This window comes from Cyanistes caeruleus, chromosome 6 (assembly GCF_971803275.1).
Source record: "Cyanistes caeruleus chromosome 6, bCyaCae1.hap1.1, whole genome shotgun sequence".
Classification (NCBI taxonomy): Eukaryota; Metazoa; Chordata; class Aves; order Passeriformes; family Paridae; genus Cyanistes; species Cyanistes caeruleus.
In genome coordinates this window covers 31,841,196-31,864,923 of record NC_141706.1, presented here as the reverse complement: position 1 = coordinate 31,864,923, position 23,728 = coordinate 31,841,196, and the positions used below count along the sequence as shown (strand labels likewise).

Genomic DNA, 23,728 nt, shown 5'->3' with positions numbered 1-23,728 from the left:
TGTTTTCTACATTCACAGGTTTCTGATAAACATGCAAGCTGTAAAGCACGATGTTGAATTCTTGCCAGCCTTGTGACGGCATCATCCCCTGGACTTCCGTGAGCTGCAGCGCAGTGCCCCTGCTGTGGGATCAGCATCAGGGCTCAGCAGTGCTACATAATGCTTCAGCAGCTGAATGGGCTCAAGGAGGAAAACCAACGTCATCCCAGCAGATCATCTTCACCCAGGAGAGGTCAGGGCATGGTATATAGGCAGACTGGGTGCATTTCCAGGTTACATACCATATCCTTCCCTCAGCTGTGCTATTTTCATGCCAGAAATCAAGCTCTGATGATCTCAGTGCCTTTCTCACAAATTTGCACCACTATCAGCAGTGGGTGGTTCAGACCTGCAGTGCAGGAGGCCTCTGAAATGAGGTTTGTTCCACTGAGATTACAATGGTCAAGTGTGTGAACATAAATCCCCCAAAGAACTCCCTGAGCCAACTGTGACTTTAGTTCCAGCACTGCAGCTCCCTCCCCTACAGCTTGACAGACCTCAGCAGACTGGCAATATTTTTTGCAGAGTATATTAAGAAAGGAAACAGAGAAATACTGAGCCGTGCTAATTTCTGCCATAAATTAATAGGTTCAGCCTCTTTCATTTGGATCCTTGCCTGATGATGCCTGCAGAAAAAGCCTCTGGCCGGTAGGGCAGCAGCTGTGATCAGTTTCAGTGGTGACCCAGGGAGACTTCATCAATAGGTGGAAAATATGGGAAAGATTTCACACAGTGAGCCTGATCATTCCCTCAGGTACAGCCCAGCGTATCAGCTTCAATGGAAGGGCATTGCCGTAATTGGGAGTGTTGGCAGACAAGCTGGAGTGAATCAGACAGGGGGGAGGGAGTGTGAGAAGTCACCGGCTGTTTGCTCTGCCAGAGATTTCCACCCCCTCAGCAGTGCTGGTAGAAACATGTGCCTGTGCTTCATCCTTTCCTGCGCATCCCCAGCTACATCTTCACTACCCTCAGCAGCACCTGCACTGCTGGCCCTGCCTGATGGGGTCCCCAGCTACAGCAGAGAGGGAGCAAATATTAGGGAGAGGGTCTTAAACTGCCCCAGGTGTCTGATGACACGCTAAGCCTTGAGGTTCAGATTTGACACAGGTTTTTTTACTTTGCAGAGGTACTGGCAACAGCTAAGTGTCTGCTTCTTTCTGGAATGCAGTTTGGGTCCCCTGCATAAGCCCCAAGTCTCCATCTTCCTTTGCCCTTCCACCCTGCAGCTCGGGTACAAGGTTCATGGTCAGCAAAAGGCTGTTAAAGCTCAGTCCCTCCTCATATGCTCTGCCACATGCCTGCACAGTATTTCTGCTCCTCTTTCTCTTTGTGTATCTCTGCGTAAGAAGAGGGATTCTGTAGACAAATAATACCAGGAAATGTATTAATTAGCTCTGAACCTTGCCTCGTGTTGGGGAGGCAAGCTGCTTTACATCATCTAGCAATGTGAACCTTGGGGGCTTTTAGCTTCTTTAAAAGTAATTTAATAAGAAGAAACAGCGAGAGGCAGCAGCGAGTGACCTAAGGGCTCTCTGCTCTGGCTAGCGCCGTGTCACACAAGCAGAAGTCGCTGTCACAGAGGCACTCATTGGCCAAAGTAGAGAGGCAGCAGCAATCTCCCACACAGCTCAGGTAATGACAGGGTAGCAGCCAGGATCATTGTGTTATATTAATAACTATATATTAACTAAGAAAGCAGAGACCTTCTGAATTTGCTGCAGTAACTGCCATGTTGCAGTGTACAGTCTGCTTCCCTGCAATGACCCACCGTTTGTGTCAGCTCCCCCTTTCTGTCACCTTTACCGGCACTGTACATTTACCAGCATGTGCTGCAATCTCCTGTACTCCAGCTGGATCATTTATGCATGCCAGCCCTCTTTCCTTGTCACGAATTTGTGCTTCCTTACACCACATGCTGGCAAGAGCCAGCTCCTATAAAGACTCTTCTGGAAACCAGTCCAGTTCTATAAAATCTATACTGAACTGAACAAAACTTAAATCAACAAGTGCCATCTGTTTCCTGGGGTCTCACATTTCTTTCAGTTCTATTTCAAGCAGTGAAAAGAAACTGGAGGAAACAAAAGCTGCTTAGATACCTTCTGTACTGCTGAGATACCTGTTCCCTAATTTCAGTCCTACTGTCAAACATAACAAAAAGATGTTCCATTTCACCTAACTGCAGTTGGGAGTGACTTGGCTTGGCATGCCTCAAGCTGGAGGATCCATGGAGTAATTAGGAAGCAAAGAGTCAATCATCTTTGTTGTTGCTAGACCTCGACGCAGTGACTGAGGTCTGATTCATACTGACACTGAATTCCTTTTATATGACAGAAAATGCAATCAAAACCCATGTCCATCGGTCTTTTCTATTCTTGGACTAAGTAATTGATTTCTAGCTCTGTTTCCCATGGTAACAAGGCTCTCTGATCACCAGCTGCACGTGTTGGCCCTAATAGCTCTTGAATCCACTGCTTTATTTCAGCCAAATGCGATGGCAAGATTGAGGTCTGAAGGATAATTAAGGTCCTACAAGTTTTCTGAAAAAAGTCCGCATGTGGCAGACCCTATTATTTCCACATCAGTACCTTCACTGCAGATGGAAAGTCAGTGAGTATTGGATACCAGAGACTCCACCAAGGGAAAAGGTCTTGTAAGAACCTTAACTAGGGGCAAGCTTCATCAAGAGGCTGCAATCACCCACTGGATCCAAATCCATAGGAATCCAGTGTTTGTAGAACAGCTTGCTATTTTAAGGGAGCACAGCAGGTGTGAAATAACAAATCAGTATAAAATTAGGACTGTCTATGAGGGTTCCTCACAGAAATCCCTGGTAGAAGATGATTTGCAAAAGTTGGTGATTGTTGAGCATCAGGGAAGGATGAACACTGCCAGCAATGTACAGGATGTAAATCAGGAAAATATTTATGTGCAAATATTGTTCCCTTCACCGGTCAGCGAAACTCAGATTTTTACTCAAAATTAATTGCATTTCACTTCTAGGAAGTGTTTTTACAGAATCAAGGCTTCAACACTTCCCTCCAAACACAAGTCAAGAAGGAAGGTGGCTGGTTCCAGGGTAGCTGTGCAGTAGCTCCAAGGTACATCCATGCACTCACTGCAAGCATCTGCTGAGCTGTCAGCCCTGAACACACCGTTCCCCACATGGTCGGGTACCGGATCAGGCTGGAGCATCCCTGTATCTGTAGGCTGAGCTGCCAGCACAGCCCAGTCAGAGGCTGTGACTGCAGCCAGCCCTGGCACTGGAGGTGACAGGGGCATGTCTCCCCCTGCGCTAGCTACTCCTATACAACACAGGCAGTGCTGTGAGCTTCTGCTGTGCTCTTGCTACGTGCTGCGGGGTTATGCTGCCTCACAACTTAGCTGGCAACTTCCCCAAGTGGCTTGAGCCTCTGTTAAAAGGAAGGAGACCCTGTCTCATCCTCAGGGAGATGTGGATGAAGGAGTGTGGTCAGGCTTACCCGTATGGGACAGAAGTTGCTTCAGCATAAACGTGCAGATATTGGACACCCCACTGCCCCAGTAGACTGGGAAAGGGCTGCTGCTTGGGAAGATGGGAGGGACTGCACTGTTCTGCTGAGGTGGTGGAAAAAGGAGTGGCTGTGGGAGAAACATTTTGTTTAATTAGGAAAACAGTGTGCCAGGCTGGTGCCAAAATCAGAGCTGTTAGGCTGGAGCTTCCCTGGGGTCAGGATCACAGTGCTGTCTCCAAGCAGATGCAGGGCCAGGCCAGCTCTGTACAGACTCTTTGTGATTTGAGAGCAAAACACTGCAGGGCACCTGGGCTGGACCAGAGAGAGCACCTCATCCTTTACCAAAACACACAGCCAGCCCCCACTCAGACACCTGCTTGGTTCCAGCTGAGGCAATGCCATCTCTGTTCTGGTATGCCATATATAAAATTTCATGTTTCTGCTTTCTGACTCCCTCTTGACAGCTCATCCCATCTGTCCCCATTTTAAAATCTCTTTTCCTCCCTCTTTTTTTCACTAGTTCTTCTTCTGGTGTTGCCTCTCCCACCCACAACACATCCTCTCTTGTACCTGGTCTGTCCAGGCTTTTATGCAAAAGGATTAACTCATCATTTGAACCAGATCTAAGGGACATCACTGGGCACTGGAACCTCAAAATATCAACTAATTCAGCTGCTTCATGCTTTGGAAGTCGTTTTTCCTGCATTGCAGATGGGGGGTGAGTGGTTGTGCCGTTTCCCATCACTCTTCCTCTCTGTGTGAGCTGCAGGCAGAGGGCGTGCAGCATGCTGTTTGCTTGTGAAGAATAAAAGCGTGAGGTACACCTTTTCTTCTCTGCAAGTTGGAAATCCAGGGGCTCTTTTATGCTGTGCTTGGAACATCTGAGTCAGGAGCTGAATTTTACCTACCTCCTCCAAACATCTTTTCCACTAAGAGCACTGCCAGGAGTTGGATGGGTGCATGTGACAATTTTCAGGGAGGAACTGACACAAAGGTCTTGCATTCCTGGGTAGGAAGCACCACATCTCAGGAAGGGCTTTTCCCCTGTTCCTGCGAAGTGCTGGCCGCAGAACCTCTCTCTGTGGAACCACTAGCCCCTGCCCATCAGATTTTGGCCTTCACAATCTCAAGGCTGGAGCAATGCAGAGTAACTGTGACCTGGACAGGCCAAACATGTTCTCTGCCCCAAGAAGTAGCTCAATTGTGCTTGGTGAAGGAAGAAAGATGACTGTCAGCTGGGGCTGACTATGACCCCACACAGTTAGTGAGCCACACGTTCTGCCACAGTTAAGAGGCCGGAACTCAAACACAGTACAGGTTTTATTATTAAAAAATGCATAAAAACTAAAGACATGCTTCCCAGAGTTAGAGTCTATATGTACATCTGCACTTCCTAGGCAGCTGCAGGGAGTGTAGCCTTCTGCCCTCACTGCAAAAGTGCACTGCACAGGTTTTTGTTACCCTTTGTTAGGTGTTATCTTCTCATCTGCATTTACAGCATTCCAGCTAAGTGAAGAGAAAACCCTGTACCACCTGGGGTGAAAGATGGCAGAATTTGTATCTGTGACTGAGAAACCATACTGAATTTCTGGAGACACCTGTAGGACATCTCTGTTCAGTAGGAAACTTAACAGAAAGGACCCATGCTCAGGTCCCAGGCTGAAATTCCCCTTCCCTAGGAAGAGTTCCCACTAAGGGCTGAAACTTGACCTGAATTTTATATTTAGACCCCGACCTTACAATAAGCAAACACTGGGTATCAAAGGGTAGAGTGTTCTGATACCAAGTCTGCAATCTTATTTGACTTTTTGGTCCCACCTTTGCCAACTCAGTAAATGCTGACATTTGTGGTATTAGTTTGAAGAAGTGCGATGTGGAATCCTAAGTAATACTGCCAAGTTTTCAGCGCAGTTAAAATAAAAGAAATTAAGATCTAGCAAATATTTAGGATAAGTAGAGTAAGATGTAACTGCACTTCCTTGCTGGGAACCACTGCACAAAACAAATGCTGATTTACAGTAAAATATTAAATTATTAAAAAACCACACAAGCACTTGCAGTTACAGTGAGTCAGACATGCTGATTGGAAAACAAAACAAAACCCAAAGAGCAAAACCTTTAATTTTGCCCTGTCTGGAAGGCTGCAGTGATACTATTCCACGTTTTATGTGGCTTTTAGAGCATGCCAGAAAACCTCCTAAATAGGAAGGCCAGTGGTTCTCGAGTTTTTCATCATGAGGCCTCTCTCTTCAGAAAGAGATCTTCCAGTTGATCCCTCCCCCCAAGACACACAACCTCCTGAAACTGATTTCACATGTCACTATAGCAGCTGCAGTTCTTGGTCATTTGAAGAAGATATAGGACTAATAAAGAGAATGATTGAAAGAATCCATCTTGGAAGCAAGTGCTGCATCCTGCTCCTGCTGAAACTGAGCAAGTCTGTCATTCTGTATCTCAGTCTTCTTCCTCTCCTGCAGGGCAGCACTTAGCATTAATTAGCACTGTTTCCCCATACTGCTGTTAAGTCCTCTCTACACTGCTTCCTTTCCATTCCTTTGAAGTTGGATTCTGCCCTCACACAAGCCAGCTGCTCTCCCTCCCTTTGCATTTTAATGTCAGCTGCAAGTCTAGTCAGGCCTGAATTGGCATCGAACAGAAGAAAAAGAAAGACATAAAAAAAGGTACATGGGGAGAAGAGGAATGCTGGATTTTCATTTTTTTTTTCTAATTTCCTTGCTCACCAAAATGTCTGAAACTCTTAAATGAGCCCTGGACTAAGGAAGCAGCAAATGTCACTGCATGAAATGAACCAGATGTTCAAATTCAGTGCTGGGAAGGAGCAGATCCGCTGATCAGTTTGAGAACCACTGAGGTAGGCAACGAGTCTAGGCAGTACTGCTGAGTGAACACGAGGGGAATTTTGCCCTCTTGTCCTGAATGATAATATAAATACCCACTAGTGTTTTCAGAGGTACCAGTCCCAAAGTCACGCAGCCAGGATTGAAGACAACATCTACACAAGAGCAAGCACTCACTGAACAGAAGGTGTATTCAGCTCTGCTCCAGCATTCTGTGAGAAGAAGCAGAGCACAGACTCTGACTGCCACCTTAGCTCTGAACTCCTTTCAGCAGGATGTGGTCAACCTGTAACCCTACTGTCTTCCCTCCCCAAGATATAAGGGGTCGTTGGGGTTGCAGTTCTTCCAAGCTATTTGCCACTGCAGCCCACACAGGTGGTGAAAGCTACAAAAGCTGCCCAAGAGCCCTGGACAGTGCTGTTCAAAGCCATTCCAGATCTGGCATCAGAGCCCCAGGAGACACAGCACCATGCTGCACATATCCAGCCTCAGGGAAGCAGAGTGTCACTGCTATGTACAGGCTAGCAACTTTTCTCTCCTTCTGTCTCTAGCTCATACAGAAGGCTTTTGTCCTCCCCTTCTTGTCCATCTGGATGCCTTTCACCCTCAGCATCATCTCCAAGGCACAAAGGGCTCATGATGTAGCGATAGTCACTTGTGACAGCAGCAGCTGCCCCAGCAACAGTCTCTTCAGCATCCATATTTCCAAAGGAGGCGTGCAGGACAGGGTCACTTGCAGACGCCTCTTTGTCCTTCCCAATGTTGACATAGAGAGGATCTTGACTGGAAGAGAGTGTGGACATCCTCCCGCGAATCATTTCCAGCTGGGAGCGGAGCACTCCAAAGCTGGGGCGTAGCTTGGGCTCAGGATGCCAACATCTGCACATGAGATCATAGCTGCAAAACAGAGCGAGACAAGAACACTGAGAAGGGGAGCAGCCATGCCCTGCACCTCTGAACAGGGGCTCTGAGCAGTGAACTTTAAAAAACACTGACACTTCCCACAGAACCTGTCAGCTTTGGCCTTGCACAGGTGACACAGCATAGATGGCCATTATGGGTCTAATTCCTTGTTTCTTCCCATTTTCAAGGGCATTCCCCCTTTGGTCAAAGTAGTTAGTTAGATGGTATCAAAACCCCAAAAGCCTTGTCAAAGTATATTGAATTTCTTGGTAAAGTCCTTGTTCCACTGTCTCTAGGAAGCTAGAATAGGACTGTGAGTGTGACATCACCAGGTAATAGCTTTTGAATTTATCCACAAAAACCACCCTCACAACCTCTGTCACAGCTGAAGCCATCCCTCCCAATTGTGGTTCAAGAGCAGATAAATCACAGGAAGAAAACAAAGATCAAACTGTGGGAGGTGCATGTTTTTTCCAGAGCATTCTTTCTTTCACGCCATGTTAACTCAGCCCTCCCAGATTAAAGGAAGTGTGCTGATGTTGCTGCTGACAGCTTGTCAACAGGCCTGGAAAAAGGCACACTGGGCTTGTTTAGGGGGCTGTTAAAGAATGGACAACAGCTTCAGTGCTGGAAGAGGGATGCTGAAATGGCCTTTCAACTACAAAGGTACCACCCTGCTGCAGAAGACATGTTCAGGGCCATTACCCGGCCCCGGTCCCATCCTGCAGCCTTCCCTCCTATGGTCAAACGCCAGCTACCTCAGCTCTGGCTGCCCCAGGGAGGAGACAGTCACTGGCTCTGCTGGCCCATGCTCGGGCCAGGGAAGAGGAGCTCTCCTGCCCTGGGGCAGCGTTGGCAGCTCGGTGTCTGCTGGCTGCCCTCCCGCCGGGGTGCTGGAGCACAGCCAGAGCCATTGTCCTGCTCCTCCTCGTGCATCACCCGCAAGAAGGGCAGCTGCATTCCTATGGTGGTATTGTTGCCAGTTTTGCAGGGAACAGGAACAAAGCACAGTGCTGGCACTGAAAAACACTGCATACAAATGAACCTCAGTTGAACTTGTACATGGAAAAAAAAAATCTGATATGGCCTTTACTGGGAATAAAGCATTTCATGATGGGTTTGATTTTACTTTTTGTATTCCTTGCCATCAGATTTACTGTTTTTGATCTTACACTACTTTTACAGAAAGCTTCTATGGTTCAGTTGTCTTAATCCTGATTTACATCCAGCACAAATAGTAGAAATAATTATAAATGCTGCAGATAAAACAGAAACTTCCAATTCTGTGCTACCACATTAAATACTTTCTTTTACCTTTGCTGTCAATCAGCATAATCCTTTTGAAGGAAAGGTAGAAAAATACTGGCTGTACTGAATCAGCCCAAAAGTCCATTTGTACCCTATGCCAAACAGAGTCCAGTAGCAACACTTGAGGAAAGCATGTAAGCTGAGGGTGAGCATGTAGCAAGATCTTTCTGGTCTATTCTCTCAAGTCTCAATAATCTGTAGCTCAAGCACCTCACAAAACAATGGTTGTACCTTTTCAGTAGTTTTTGATGGATTTTCCTCCAGTGCCTATTTAGTAGGATTCTGAGACTCTTCTCTACTTTCTACATCCTAAAATCCTACAGCCAAAAGATCCACAACTTGGAATCAAAGCTACTCAGAGAAGTCAAGATGCAGATGTGCAGTTAATTTAAGCAGTGATGTAACTGTTTTCATTTATACTCAGTTAAAATGACCTGCTGAAAATATAAAAGTGTTCAGCTTTAGTAACATGAGTACAGATTATTCCCTATGCAGAAAAAAGGAAAAGGAGAAAGCAGCTACATGAAATAATCCACCATCAGAACTGGAGGAAAGAGGGAGGAAAGAGGTCTTAGACCACTAAAATCAGTGCTCATAGTTACATCTTGCTTTGGGCACAACACACAGAAAACAGAGCCTTGCTTGAGCCCTCAGTGAAATGATTTCACCTTGTCCAGGCAAGGCAAGCTTTTACCCTGGGAGAAGTTATGGTGATATTCCCTGGGGGTTCCCAACCCCATGTGAGGAAACCAGGAATCTCCAACCACCGCCCGTGGAAGAAGGGTTCCTGAGCAAACATTTCCTGTGACCTGCTGGCCGAGAGTGATCCCTTGGCAGCAGGATTAAGGCTGCAGCATGTAGCTGCCTGCTGCCCTGTGGACTATCTAGGTCCTTCCTGAAAGTCTGAAAATGTCTACAACCAGAACCTTCAAGATTGTCCTGGATTTGTTCCTAGATGTAATTTAAGGTGGGACACTGATCTACACAACCTACGTTTGTCCCATCTGCCCTCTTCTCTTTCAGCCTGCTATTTCTGAGAGTAGCAGATCAAATTTTGAAAACTGGGCCAAGTTTTGAAAGACACATGCAGGCCACTGCCTCTGCAATCCAGTTTCCTTGTAGTCTGACTAGACTGCCTCTCTATTCAGCCTTCAGGGTGTGCCATGGAACTCATCCCTTTGCTCAGATGCTGGCCTGAGGAGGCAGGGTTCAGTGATTCTGGAAACACAATTACAGTTTCCACAAAGCCAAGAACTGCTAATGTTGACACTGTTGAAACCATTGAGCCAAGTTAGCTGCTTGTGTAGTTACCACAGGTTCCTGGGAGCTCTGCCAGCAAAGAGTATCTATCTAGTAGCTAACCCAGGGACTTTCTAGTGAATGGCTCTGTGTACTGGAAAGTGGAGAGATTCAGATCAGCGTCCCAGCCAGCTGCCTCTCTTTCCTTCCAGAGAGCCAAATTTCTCAAAAAAATCATGTCAGTAGGGTAAGGAAGTACTCACACATCTTCCAGGCACTCTGGGGGCTGCTTCAGCCTGTTCCCGCTGATGAGGTAGTTGTAGATTTCTGCATTCTCAATGCCAGCATAAGGGGTTTGCCCTCGGGTCACAATCTCCCACATGGTCACCCCAAACGCCCACTGAAAGAGAACAGCACACAGAACAAGTGAACAAACTGTTCCCTGCTCGCTGGGCTTGGTTTCAGTATCTCAGACTCTGCTGGGTAATGTCATCTGAGCAGCAGTGATGCAAGGACTATCCAAACTCTAGCTAGAAAACAGAAATGACCCACCAGATGCTGCTGATGCTGACACATCATCTGAGAGGAGACAGCTGAAGGCCCTGCCCAGCCCCATCCCCTGCAGTGGAGCAGGGGAAGTTTTGGTTCACTTTTTTGGTTCCCAGCTAGAAGAAGATTTTGGTTTGGGGCTCACAAATCAGTTTCTTAATTAATCTAATCAGATTCTGTGTTTCTATTAATGTACAGGCACAAATGAAAGCAGAGTTTATCCAATAAGCAGGGCAAGGAACAAACCATTATGGCTCGCATTAATTTCTGTTCTACACTGCACAGTTGTACTTGTACTTTTCAACCAAACTGCAAGGTTTGCGAGGTGAAAAAAAATATTATTTTCATAAGCAAACCCCTGTGCCATGTCTGTTGTAAGCAGTTTAGTGTTCACCAATCACTAAACACTGTCTACAGTGGATGCAGCAATGTCTGGGCAGCACAGCAGCCACACTACAAGGCACTCTTGGTTATCTCTTCAAGGACATTGTGACAGGGATAACTGGAAAGGCAAGTCCACAGGACTGAAGGACAAAACTAGCGTGAAAATAAACCAAAAGGCAGCAAGGAAGATGGAAGGTGGTGTCAGATAAAAAAAAAAAAATCTCAAAAGGAAAATAAGTAACAATTTCAGATTGATGTGTTCAGCCTTGCTCCCCAGGGGCAAAGTTAAGGGAAATGTCTAAGCACTGATGTATTCAGATCTATGGAGTTCCAGCAGTGCCTTCCACAGCACAGAGTATGTTTGCTGCACTTGCATGTAAGTGTGTGGATTACACGCATTTCAAAAGTCACCTTCAAACTGTCAGGCAGAAGAGAAAGGAAAAAGAGCAAGAGAGAAGAAACTGCATAAAGAGAAGAAAAGGAAGAGGAGGAACAGAAAGATGAAGAAAAGGGATGGGGATAAACACTGAAAAATAAAGGATGAAAGAACAAGAAGAAGAAAAGGGTTGATGTCTTCTGCCATTAACCACTCTCATATATTTTTAGCCTTGAGTTCTGACAGCACCCAAGGCAGAGGTAGCACCATCCTTCAAACACAAGCTAAACTCCCTTTCCTGTCATCAGGAGCTCCTCCCACCCTCAGTGGGATCCCTCCACTTCAGCAGGATACAAATGGTCCCCAATGCACCAGAGCAAACCTCACCACATCACTGTGTGTTGTGTACAGGTTATCTGCCAGACTTTCCAGAGCAAGCCACTTCACTGGCAGCTTGGAGGCACAACCCTGGCGGTAGTAGTCTCCACTGTAGATTTTCTTAGAAAGTCCAAAGTCTGCAACACTCACGTTCATGTTCTCATCCAACCTATGGGAAAGTTTTCACAGTTGAGGAAAGGAAAGCATTTATTGTCTACCTCAGGCAAAAAAACCCACCAAAAAACAAAACAAAAAAAAACCCCCAAAATTCAGAGAACTCAAGTACACGGCTTACTAAGTATTAAACAAAAGGAGAACAATTTCATCTACTTGGTGACCAATGTGAAATAGCTTAGTGGTCCAAACTAGTTCCTTCAGACTAACAGGGAATTAATTATGACTAATAAAACAAGGAAGTGGCTAGGTTCAGATGGTCTAGTCTCCTACACAAAGCAAACTCAGATACCTTCTGCTGTTTCCAGATTATCAGAGGACACCTGCAATGCTCACTGCTATCACCAAGGCTTGTAGCCCACATTGGTAATCAAAAAAATCATAGGATGATTGCCTAGACTGCCTGTTAAAACTGCTTGAACTCCTAGATCTGCAACATCTCCTGTCCATGCCTGCTTAATGGTCTGAATTGCTCTGTCACCCACTTAAACCTATACATGTTGGCAGATAATCCAAGTAAAGCCCACAAACACTTCATGCTCCCGGGCCTCAGAAAGAACTCACTGCATTCCCCAGAAGATGTGCTGAAATAGGCATTCAGCTTCCTCTGGAGGATGTCTACGAAAATAGAAAATCAGTATGGGTTTCTCATAAATGTCAAGGCAGGCTAAGCCATCATTTTTCATCGTAACTATCAGGCTCTTTGCCTGTACATCTGGACATTGAAATGCCTTTGGGAATCTGTGTCTCATTGTGGATTTTGTTGGTTGTTGTGGTTTTGTTCAGCTGCGGAATTCTGTTGTCACAATGAGTTGTTCCTTATTCCATTCTCATGGAAGAAGCAGAGTGGAAAGGATAAAAAAAAGGACTTTTCTTTCCTCCAAAGCAGTCAAGGTAGCTTGGTGTCAAGAACAGTGAAGTGGGATCATATAATGCGTTCACCATGCAACTATTTTTAGAGGAATCCTCCACAAGCTTTCAAGGAAACTACAGTTCTTATATTGTGATAATCAAGTCCTCAGAATAGATACCAGAAATACAGACTTCACGGTACAATGGAAGTTCTTTCCTCCTAACCCAGCCAAACCCATTCCCTCTTGTTGGTTACTTTATATGGTGGAATGAATAGTCTATGCTGACACACAGCCTGGAGTGGCTAATTACAAACACATATTGTAATCAACTCTATGAAACCCTATGTGCTGACCAATGATGGGAAAGTTCCTTACAAAAAGTGTCTGTTTCAAAGATCAGTGGGACTTTAGGAGTTGCTCCCTGATCCCAGCAGCACCACCACAGACTCCACCACAATGGCCATGACTCCCCTATGTCTTTTGTCACTTAAATTCAAATATCAGCATTCTTAGACAGGACCCCTCACACTTCTGTCATGCAGTAGGTTTTTCATCCCTCCCTCCTTCAACCACTCTGGTCTTTCTTTTCTCTAGAAACTCATGAATCACTTACATGCAGTTCCGAGCTGCAAGGTCCCTGTGTATGAAATTTTTTGAGCTCAAGTACTCCATCCCACTGGCAATGTCAATCATGAACTTGAGGAGTGTCTGAACAGGCAAGTTCTGTAAGAAATAATAGTTTAGGTTCTGCTCCCGGAGGCTTTCAAGCACATATGACAAAACTGCAAGGTTTGCTGCCACTTTACAGAGCAGGGATGGGGAATACAGGGAGGGGATGGGATGAAATGGAGGAGCTGGTCCTCAACACGCATGGAATTAAATACTTTAAGGTCACATCTCACAACCTCCTCTGGTACTAAAATCCAACCACCTGCCAGTGTCCCGAGCTGCTCCAAATACGTTCTCTGAAAATCCCTACCCTCCCAGAAGGAAGTTCACAGTAAGACAGACTTACAAATGGGTTTTCCCCAATCCGTGACATCAGCAGGAAAGCATGGAGGTCTCCATGCTTCATGAAGGGCAGGATCACCATGGGAATTGGGAGACGGCCCTTGGGACGGCTTCGTAGGCTGACTCCTGATGAGGACACACACAGCAAAGGGGTGTTAGCAAACAGATTATTCTCAGGAGGAATCTTACAGGCTGCTGCGCCTTCCTCTCACAGATATGGAGGAAAATGTGCAGTTTTGGTGGGTAGATTCCATGCTCCAAGCTCCTGTGCCTTTATAGCAGGTGGTATTAAGGTGCCTCTAACCCTGCTGACTTCAGAGGCTGTACTAAGAGCCTAGTGCCTCTCAGCTGTTCTTGCAGGACCAACTATAAATGTTTCTAGGATCACTCCAGACCAGACAGCCCCAACCCCAAGCTCTGCAGAGCAATCTCCACATTCTGGAAAATACCTGCACTCCAAAGTGTCCACCCACGAATGTCTTGTTTCTTACTCAGTATTTTGGAAAGGCACAATGCTCCTCCTATCTGCAGTCTACCTGCCCACCTGTTCATATTTCACAGCAGTTTGGACACGCCTCAGCCAGACAAAGTCTCCCTGATGCATTTGCAAGAACCAAATAAACATCTTAAATGGGAGATGGTTGTTGCTGCTGTGTGAGAGCAGGTGTGGGGAGCATTACACTCCAGCTCCCTGAGGCCTGGCAAGGAGCAGTGCTGGCCTATGCAGGACTCCAGGCAGCACAGAGGAGGCTGCACCAGCACTGCTGGGGAGAGTCAGGCTGTGTGGGCTCATGCAGGAACAGCAGGTGCTCTGTGGCACGAGCAGCAGCGCTGTCTTACCGATCAGTTTGGTGACGTGGGGGTGGTCAAACTCCTTCATGCAGGCAGCCTCTCGCAGGAACTCCTCAATGTCAGTTGAGGTGAAGATGTCCGCTGGAAAAAGCGACTTGTAAGTTTGCTTTCTTTGTAGGTGGCTCCAAGGGACTTTACAAATAACGATTGTCAAAAGCTTGTTCTTTGTGGCACATCATGTCTTCTCAGACCTATAGCTAGATAAGCCATTTTACAACAAAGCAGAGCCTGACACCTCTCCTGGGATGGGCAGCAATAAGCACTTATCAGGGACATCTCCTAAATTGGTTCTTGGCAGAGTAAAGAACTGCTGGTTACCAGCTCTTTTCTCAGTAAGAACTTTGCTGGGAAGTTCTGCAAACTGTGTGGGGGTTAAAGATGTAAGAATTAACTAGGTAAAAGAACCTAAACTACAAATGTCAGGGAGAGGAGACATCACAAAAATGAAAGAAAATGTTGAAACTGAGGAGATGGCTTGGAGCCCCTGACTGGCACAGCAGGGCTCAATTCATCTCTGACAAGGATGGCATGAAAGATCAATGCTTTTATGTCTCTTAGCGTGACTGGGTTTTATAAAGTGCTAGAGCTAAGACTTCTTAAATAACCACACTGCTGAACAGCCTGGACCAAATTCAGCAGTGACATACATCAGAAAAATTTTGGAGTAAATTATTCCTCATTGCTGTGACTCCAGATTTATAGAAATACATCAATATAATCAAGAAGTATCCCAGTCGACTCCTTCCACCACTGCTGCTGCTGAATTTAGCAAGAGTCCTCCAGTCCTGCTGCAAGATCAGACTCAGACCTGTAGAGGAGTTTTCACATTATCTGCTTTAGGCAAGTAATTTCAATATGATTCAGAAGACAAAAGGAGATTCCCTTTTTACAGTCAATGAAGAAAGGAAGGTGCCTCTGGAGGCTGACAGATTGTTCCTAAGTTAGATGCCTGAAGGGAGACATTCTGACTACACAAAAGCTTGCAAACTGATTAGAATTATTGTTGAAACTGGATAAAATGATAGACCTTACACTAGAATGGCACTAAGTGTATTTAGTGCCAGCTATTATACTGTGACAGCAAACTGAGCTCCAGAGATGAGTGTGACTGCTCTCAGTCACAGTTAATTTTTGCCTTACAGGCAAAAGGGATCAAATAGCATAGGGTAACATATATAAACACACGTACATGCATATATTTGATTTATACCTATCTTTAATTGCTTTTCTTGTTACAGACTTCTGCCTGTTAGTTGCCTTTGTTATGTACACTCACCAAATGACAAATCAGAAGGGAGCTGGACTGCTCAGTCAAATGTGCTGACTGAGATGAGTAAGCTTGTCACTGCATTCAGCCCAAACACTCTTCTGCTTATTCCAGGCTATGTGCTTGCAGGAATACTGTTCTTTCATTGCTGAATTATTAGGGCAGAGCAGACCTGTCTGAGCTGTTTGTGCTACATAATGTAGTGGTTTTGACTGCATTCACCACGTGCTATGTGCTGTAGAAGCAATTAGGTGGTATAGGTCATTTCCTGAAGGAACTTTCACTACAAAAAGACTGACATGAAAGGGGTGGGAGACAACACGTATAGAGTGGCTGAGTGGGAAGCTCAGAGAGAAATAAAGAGCAGCAGGGGATATTTGCTGAGAATAGGACAGACAACATTTAATCTTTCCAAGCTCTCTTTCTTAAAGTAATTCAGGTAGCCCTGCTCCCACATACCTTTCAGCATCTTCACTGCCACTTTCTGGAAAGAGCCATCATCTAGCTTCAGTAGTGCCTCTCGAACTGACCCAAACTCCCCTGTAAAATTATCAGAGTAGGCAGTGAGGGAACAACTTATTGTGAAGAAAGTATGATTCACAGCAGGTTCACTTCAGGGGTCACTGGCAAAGAAGCTGAGTACCCATAAGAAATGTTTCATTTTGCATTCTGCAGCTCCAGACAGCAGCTTTCAGCACATGTGTGTCTAGAAGAGATATCACTACCAGTAGACAGAGCTCACTGTGCTAGCAGTCCAGAAAGTGAATGAAAACAAAAAGGGAAAAAAGCAATCCCTTACCAGACAGATGATGCATAGACAGAGTTTAAGCTGGGCAAACATTTCTGGGGAAGCCATATCATGAGGGATGAGACTGAGTGAGGCTCTGTTCAGAGAAGAGGCTCTTTGCTGGAGCAGCAAGTGGATGGGCTGGCTGAGGAAGCTCTTACTATTGACAGCCATCAGATCTGATAGTTCCAGGACTCAACCATTGGAGACACAGTCAGCCTTATCTCTCAAAACTCAGAGAATAACTTCTGTGAATCACAGCTGACCAGAGAAAACAGAGTATCTACATGTGTGTGAGTGATATGTTCATTCACAGAAGGCTGTGTTTGCCATGGCGTGTTCTCTAAAGACAGTTAAGAGGAAATGCAACAGGCCAAAACCTCTTCAAAATATTTAGCCTAAAGAGGCTTTATACCACAGCCTAACAGCCTCTTTGCATTAGATCTGGCTCTAGACCTGCTCTCCCTAATTTGGTAACTGCTTGTCCCACCCAAAATGCATTAGTATGAGGAACTCTGATACCGAAAAGAAGGAAGCAAAATATGGCCCTCAGGACACCTACCCCAGAAGCATTATCTTCCCACTAGCTTTTCACCACTGCTCTTCACTACTCTATGGCACATGCTTACTTCACAAAAACCATGAGCAGTGGATCTGACCACAAATCAGGAAAATGGAAAGGAACAAAGGTATTCTGTGCTGCTTCCATAGTATGGAGCTGTTGCTCAGCTGTAGATCAGCAGAGCCCAAGATAATGCAGTTATGTCATCTCACAACCTGTAACCTGGGGGTGTGGCAGTGGGGCTGACAACACAGACCAGATCCTGCCAGCTGGCATCCCCACACCAAGGCCATGCCCTGGGGCCCCTCTGCAGCCAATTTCAGTTTACCTGTCGTGGGAGCAGCCCAAAAGGGTTGAAGTAGGACCCCAGAACCTGGCCACGAGCTAACACTCACAAACAGATGACACAGCTGTTTAATTACTTAGCATTGTTAAGCCCTTTGAGACCACTTCTTGCAGGAAGGTCATCTTCCTGCTCTGAAAGAAATGCATTTGTTCTAGGAGGGATGGACTGGAAGAATGCTCCCTGTGGGAAAGGGTCAAAAAAACCTGCAATAAAACTAGTCTTATGAAGAAAAAGGAATAGGTGAAGATCGATTGCATATTCCTCTGTTTAAATCTCTGCAAGAAATTCACACACCAGTGAATTAACACTACTTTGGAAAGCTGAGCACAGACTGCAGCTCATGATTGTGTAGAGACATATTATAGGAATGGCTTAGCCAATATCCTCTTAGTTATGTTAAACCTCTGAAATGTTTTATCCCAGCGGAAGGGATAGTTCCATTTAAATTTCCATCCACAAGCTGGAGAGAAAACAGGCTGCTTGTAATTGCTTCTCCCTACTCAATAGTTAAAATAACACAAGTGGGATTTTCAATGTAAAGCCTTGTTCAGTTTTGGTTCTTACCCTTGCCCAACATTCTTCCCAGGGTGAACTGCTGTTCCTGGATTAAGACATCTTTTAGTTTTGTCTTCAACTCATCACTGATCCCTACACTCTCCACTGGAAAAAAACAAAACAACAAAACATATGAAACATCAAATAAGGGATATTTAAATATTCTGTCACAGCATAAGGGTCACCTGTTCTAGTCTCCATCTCTAATCTGATTCCCACACTGTAAGCAGGAAAACCTGAAAAAGGCAGAATTCCCTTCCATGTCCTCTAGCCTCACCACAGACAAGCAGCTGGTAACTTTCAACCATCAGAAAATGTACTTACAGTACTTAAAGGGAGAGGGCGTGATAATACCACCCTTAAACACTCCAAGAACAACAGGAATACAGAAATAATGTAAAGAATGCTGAGAAGACAAAATCCAATCCAAAGGGCAACAGATAAGACTGGTTCATGCAGCTTAATTTAAGCTGATGGAGCTGCACCATTTTAATGACAGTCTGGAGCATCATCCTAACCCAGCTTTGCAGTGCTGCCACAGAGAGCCATGACCTTCCTGAACCAGGAGACAGAAATGGATCACCTTAATGGATCATCTGGCAATTCCTGGGACTCAGTCTCCTGTTTGATAAGTTACTAATTCCCTGGCTTTCCAACACTGATTAATTGCTTCATGCTCATAGCACAGCTCAGCATACTGAGTTTAAAAAGTCCTGCTAATATTTTTCAGCCATATTTATCTCACCACTGCATTATATTCCAGTCGAAGGAGTCCTTGTAGAGTGTAACTGGGGCAGGGGAGTGGTGAATTTATGTCTTGCATTAATATACATAATGACTGTAGCTGTAATTAGCAAGGGCTGTGTAATTGGTATGGCAACAGCCATTCCGGCCTTTCACCTCTGCAATTCACAGTGTCTAAGACTCATTGTAAACTAATCCCATGTTTTTGATCAAGAAACATCAGTTTCAGAGAAAACAGAGAGAGCATTGTAAATGCATGAACACAGCCTCCCAAGCAGAATCACTCAGGTCATTTTACTTACATGTTGCTTCAATGAGCTCTGGGCCCTCCCTGTTGAAAGACCTGGCAGCTCTGAAATGGACTGCTGGATCCCCTCTGCCAACCACACTGCCAAAGGCATGGCTAGAAGGCAGAAAAGACACACAGGACCATGACTACATGGGCCATTCACTTCTAAAAGGGTGTGTTGAACAGTACGGATGATTTCCCGACCCTTGCCTTATAAATACTGCAGACTGTTTTGTTAAAGTGGGTGTATCTGGAGAGGGGGAACAATGGGTTTATGCTGCTCTGCTGATGCACCTACAACCTTCCAAAACAGGGGAATCACTCCTCCCAAGTGCCTGGGAGAAGCTGCAGGTTGGGGCAGGTTGCAGGATTCACAGGAACAGAGATGCTGCTGTGGCAGGGAGGTCTGGGAGGCTGCAAAGAATGGGAACCTTGTTTGCAGTAGGGAGCAAACCCCAGCCAAGTGTCAGAGGTGATGGAAAGGAAACTTTACTGGGGATCCAGAGGGTTCTGGGTAGTCAGGAAGTTACAACCAGCTGATAGACTGAAAACCAGCATGGGATAAAGGGCTCAGCCCATAAGAATACAGATACTTAATCTGTGGATCTTTTCTCTTTGAATCTCTTAAGCAGCAGTACTAAAAATTACCTTGAGAGAGTTTACATTTCTGTAGTCTAATAAGGCCTAGATATTAACATAATTTTTTTTCTACTGTACTTTTGGTGTTGTCATTGTGAAGAAAAGGCAGGCACCCCAAAACTATGGAAAAAAACCCAGTAACAACAACCCCCCCAAAAAATCCCAACAAAATAAACAACCAATACAGTTACCCAAAGAAACTGCCAAAAGTACTCCATCAATGCTTTTTTGAAAAATAATTGAGTCAGAAACCACAATAGAAGAGAAAGCAGAGATCTCTCTAAGCAGCACAAGAAGAAACTCCCTTACCCAAACCGAGTTTCCTTTCTTCTTTTTCGAAGGAGAATAAGAGCCAGGGCAACAGCTGTGACCAGAGCTGTGAGAATGCCCAATGCCACAGGAACCCAGGATGTCCCATAAGGAGGCTGTCTCTGGCCACCTAGATGATGGTGAAAACACCAGTTAGGAAACAGAAGACTGTCAGTGGTAAACAGACCAATTTCTCCTTTTGCTTTTAAATGGGAAAGCCATGCTGCTGGACCTGGTGGATCTTTGTGGATATCTGGTGGATACGGGAATCCCAGGACATTGGCATAAACAGGTACTCAGCCAATCATCAGGAAAATTAGCTCTTTCTCACAGTAAAGGCAGAGAAGAAGCATCTAGTTGTCAGAAACTATTGGTTTTGAGCCTAGAGAAAGTGCTGCAGCAGATTATACTATTTATTTATTACACTATTTTACATGAGCTCATGATATGGGGCACTTCAAACTGGAGCCTCGGGACAAAAATGTTGCTTCATGTGAGCATTCCATGTGTGGGTTTCACCCTGTCCTTTTTGAGGCAGACATCAGAATCTTGACCAGTTTACACTGCACTGCCTGAATGTCAGCCAGGCAACATTTTGAAAGACAACAGAGAAGGGTAATTGCCTTATGGCAATCTGGCTAAAAATATTTACATTTTTCCTCTAACCCTTCCCACAAAGAGAAGCACCCCGAGGGACTTGGTATTAGCTGTAACTTCACAATGCTGGTTGGTTGGTTGCAGCTTCTTAGTGTCTCTTCCCTAAAGAAAAGGTGAATTTTAAAAAGTCCCCTGTGAGTCAAGAAACAAGTTAGTCAGCCTACAGGCTCCAAGACTGAAATAATATTTGCTCCCAGAATACATACACTTTTGACTACAAAATGTCTACAGAAGAAATGGAGATGCTGCCAATCTGAGCAAGCTGCCAGGCAAGGAAGATAAGCAATACAGTTCTGAATAAAAAGGATATTATGTATGCCTGGCAAAAAAAATGATAAATTAAACCAACTCCCTGAGAGATTTGTTCTCCAAATACAATTACTAAAGATTAAATGTGAATTTGAATGGGTCTATTAAAATATAGGATAGCCCTCATATCTCCAAATTGTTTAAGAGCAAACATGAAAAGGTACCAGGCCCCTGAGCACCTCCTTCATCTTCCTGCTCACTTGCTCACCCTCAGCAGCTCACTGTCCTTTACCAGAAGGTAAGAAAGAATTATCTTCAGTGATGAAAGTAATCCTGTTATAAGCCAAGAGAACATAAATAAACTTGTTCTTAAAAGAGATGTTAGGTTAATGGGCTGGAATTTGGATGGATCTCTGCATAGATGCATATGGAAAAGGAGTCAAACAACCCTTACTAGCAGAGCCTTGGCAAGCAAGGGGCTTCTGAGGCTTGATTAACAGCTACATTGAGGAGCCTTATCATCCAGGATTTTAAAGAAGTGATATTAGTCTAAGAAACAGGTAGAGCTTAAGGACACGGAATTGTGGACAAAGGGAAAAGCAGACTAGTACTTCTCCACTTGAATCAAATCATCAGATCCTTGTTACTTATTTTCCAGCATCTTATCTTCTTCAGTGACTCACATATTCTTTTACCACCCAGAAGGCTTTACAGGCTCTGGGGCTTATGATACTCCCTCTTGCTGCAATTTTCAGCCCAGCCTTCAAGGCCCTTTATGAGGAGGGAGAGATCAGAAACAGAAGCTGTATTTCTCAAATTCAATAGAGATAACTCCAACCCTCTCCACAATTCCCAAGCCAATCACTTGGGCTGTTTCTGCCTACCTATCAGGGTCAACAGTGATATAAAAGATCTTCTATGATAGGTAACAAAAAGGTTTCCGTCTCCCTCAGATGAGACAGACCTCTCTCAGCTTATTTTTCTAGTCTCTGTTGACTGCTCTGGTGAGAAAGCAGGGATTTAGGTCAACTTCTGGTGAGCCCCTCCAAAAGAAGTATGGATGAGGATGAAAAAACTCAACTAAGTTATACTCCCTGTTTCTAAACTGCTGGGAATCAGGAGCCCATCCCACAGTTTATAGCAAATGTGTTAGAAATAGAAATGAATGTTGAAATCCACAGCTTCTCCTCCTCTGCCCCACACATTGTTGCTTCCCACTCGTGTCAATGAGCTTGAGAGGAGGCTGCAGCCCACAAGCTGCCTCTCCTCTCTCAACTCTGTCTCTCTCCCATCCCCTGTACCCACTTTTTCAACCAGCATATGCCTTAAGACTTCACAAGGCAGAGAGAAGACGGTATTAATAGAAAAGTTTAGAAGAGTATTTAGGAGCCCTTTGAAGATGAGCCCTTTTATTTCACAGAAAGTTTGTATCTCAAAGGTCTGCAAAGAACATAATCCAAGAGTCCTCTCCTGCCTACAATCATGAAGATTACAGATGGGAAAAAGCTATTAAACCACTCTGTTCCTTGCTCTGCAATGAAAAAAAAAAGAGGCTTCTACTGAAAAAGTTTCTGAAAACATTAGAACAGTCTTTGTTAATAGCTCAGAAGATCTTTGCATAAGTAGGGTGGAGCTCCCACTAGCTTTGCTGTGATGACAAATTCGACTTAAAGTTTATACGAGCTTAGTCATCCTTATTGCCGCACTGGGAGCTGGTCAGAAACCACCCCTGGCATTTCTCACATACAGCAACCAGTGCCAGTTTGCTATTTTAGGAAAGGAAGCGACTTATGTTTTCTACCAGGCCTGAAACAAAACTGCAGTCTTTCTGCAGCTCTGCTGCTTAAGGCATGTCAGTGTTTCCACAGTGAACTTTTACTTCCAGCCTGTTATGCTCATGAAGAAATATATGTGCTTCCAGACAGCATTTGGCCAAAACAAGCACCACTCCTGATGCTACTTTTTTTTGAAGTGGTTTGTAAGTCAAAACAATCAAGCAACAACCTATAGTGCTTTCAGGATTACCCAATTCCAGCTCCCTGTAAAATGCAAACCCTAAACTTTCCCTGGTGCTTCTTGCCAGTGATGGCCATTTTCCAGAGAGAGCTCCTAGCTCTTTCAGATACTTTTGTCTTTATTTGGATGCCACAGAAAATACCCAGTCAAAAAGTAGGAGGAAAAGATTAATGGAGCCACTGACCAACCTCAGTAGGTTCAGCTCAGAACCTTCACACCCCTACAATCTCATTTAAATAATTTGATGGCTTTGATCCCACAGTGACTGTGTGCTCACACTTGACCTTCAGTGCTGACTTTGTCACAGGAACTGGGCTGCCAAAGGACCTGAGTAATGTGTGTGCTAAGACCAGCATTAAATGCACTACCACAAGTAAGGATACAGTTCTCTACTGGTTGCTCTGTCTATATCCCCCATGTCCTGTTTGCTTGGGAGATCCCCTCTGGAGTCCCCCTGCCACCCCTCAGTGAGGAGGGACCAGGAGAGCTCAATGTCTGTGTGATTCCTGAGAGACATGTGGAATGGGAAGACAGCAGCAGCAGGTGGGTCAGCATCAGAAATTAGAGACTGATATCTTGTCCTGCCATGGGCACTTGGAGACAAAACCTCAGGAGACTGTGGAAACCTCACTGACTTCTTATCACCAATCCATATCTTTATCTGGAATGTCTTCCTCTTAGTTCTGTTACAGTTTCCTTCACAGTTTCCATCCTCCCTTCTATCCATCTCCCAATATAAGATCCCCTTTCCCCTCCCATTTCCCATTCACTGTGCAATACAAGCAGCAAGCAAATCACCCCAGGGGAGCCCAACTGCCCCTGAGCACTGGGAGTGCACCATGGTCCAAACTGCATGGTACAGCATCTGCACCATCATCTTCCTCTTTTACCA

The 23,728-nt window shown here is 45.0% G+C and overlaps 1 protein-coding gene and 1 long non-coding RNA gene across 5 annotated transcripts in view; both read right to left on the bottom strand.

Moving 5' to 3' along the window:
• Positions 1-1,245: 1,245 nt before the first annotated feature.
• On the bottom strand, positions 1,246-3,605 carry LOC147652574 (uncharacterized). Its single transcript, XR_015287963.1, has 2 exons — positions 3,519-3,605; positions 1,246-1,395 (listed from the first exon to the last, which is right to left on the bottom strand). It is a non-coding gene; the product is annotated as an uncharacterized LOC147652574 (long non-coding RNA).
• A 1,227-nt stretch (positions 3,606-4,832) lies between these two features.
• Positions 4,833-23,728, bottom strand: part of TYRO3 (TYRO3 protein tyrosine kinase) — a 42,378-nt gene continuing 23,482 nt past the window's right edge. For all 4 annotated transcript variants that reach the window (XM_086892844.1, XM_086892843.1, XM_086892845.1 and 1 more), the window contains 10 exons: positions 19,915-20,044; positions 18,980-19,080; positions 17,943-18,038; positions 16,143-16,223; positions 14,405-14,497; positions 13,569-13,690; positions 13,167-13,276; positions 11,535-11,694; positions 10,102-10,238; positions 4,833-7,285 (listed from right to left, as the gene is read on the bottom strand). In XM_086892844.1, the coding sequence (XP_086748970.1) occupies positions 6,910-7,285; positions 10,102-10,238; positions 11,535-11,694; positions 13,167-13,276; positions 13,569-13,690; positions 14,405-14,497; positions 16,143-16,223; positions 17,943-18,038; positions 18,980-19,080; positions 19,915-20,044 (1,406 nt within the window). In that variant the 3' untranslated portion in view covers positions 4,833-6,909. The remainder of the gene's footprint in view (positions 7,286-10,101; positions 10,239-11,534; positions 11,695-13,166; positions 13,277-13,568; positions 13,691-14,404; positions 14,498-16,142; positions 16,224-17,942; positions 18,039-18,979; positions 19,081-19,914; positions 20,045-23,728) is intronic.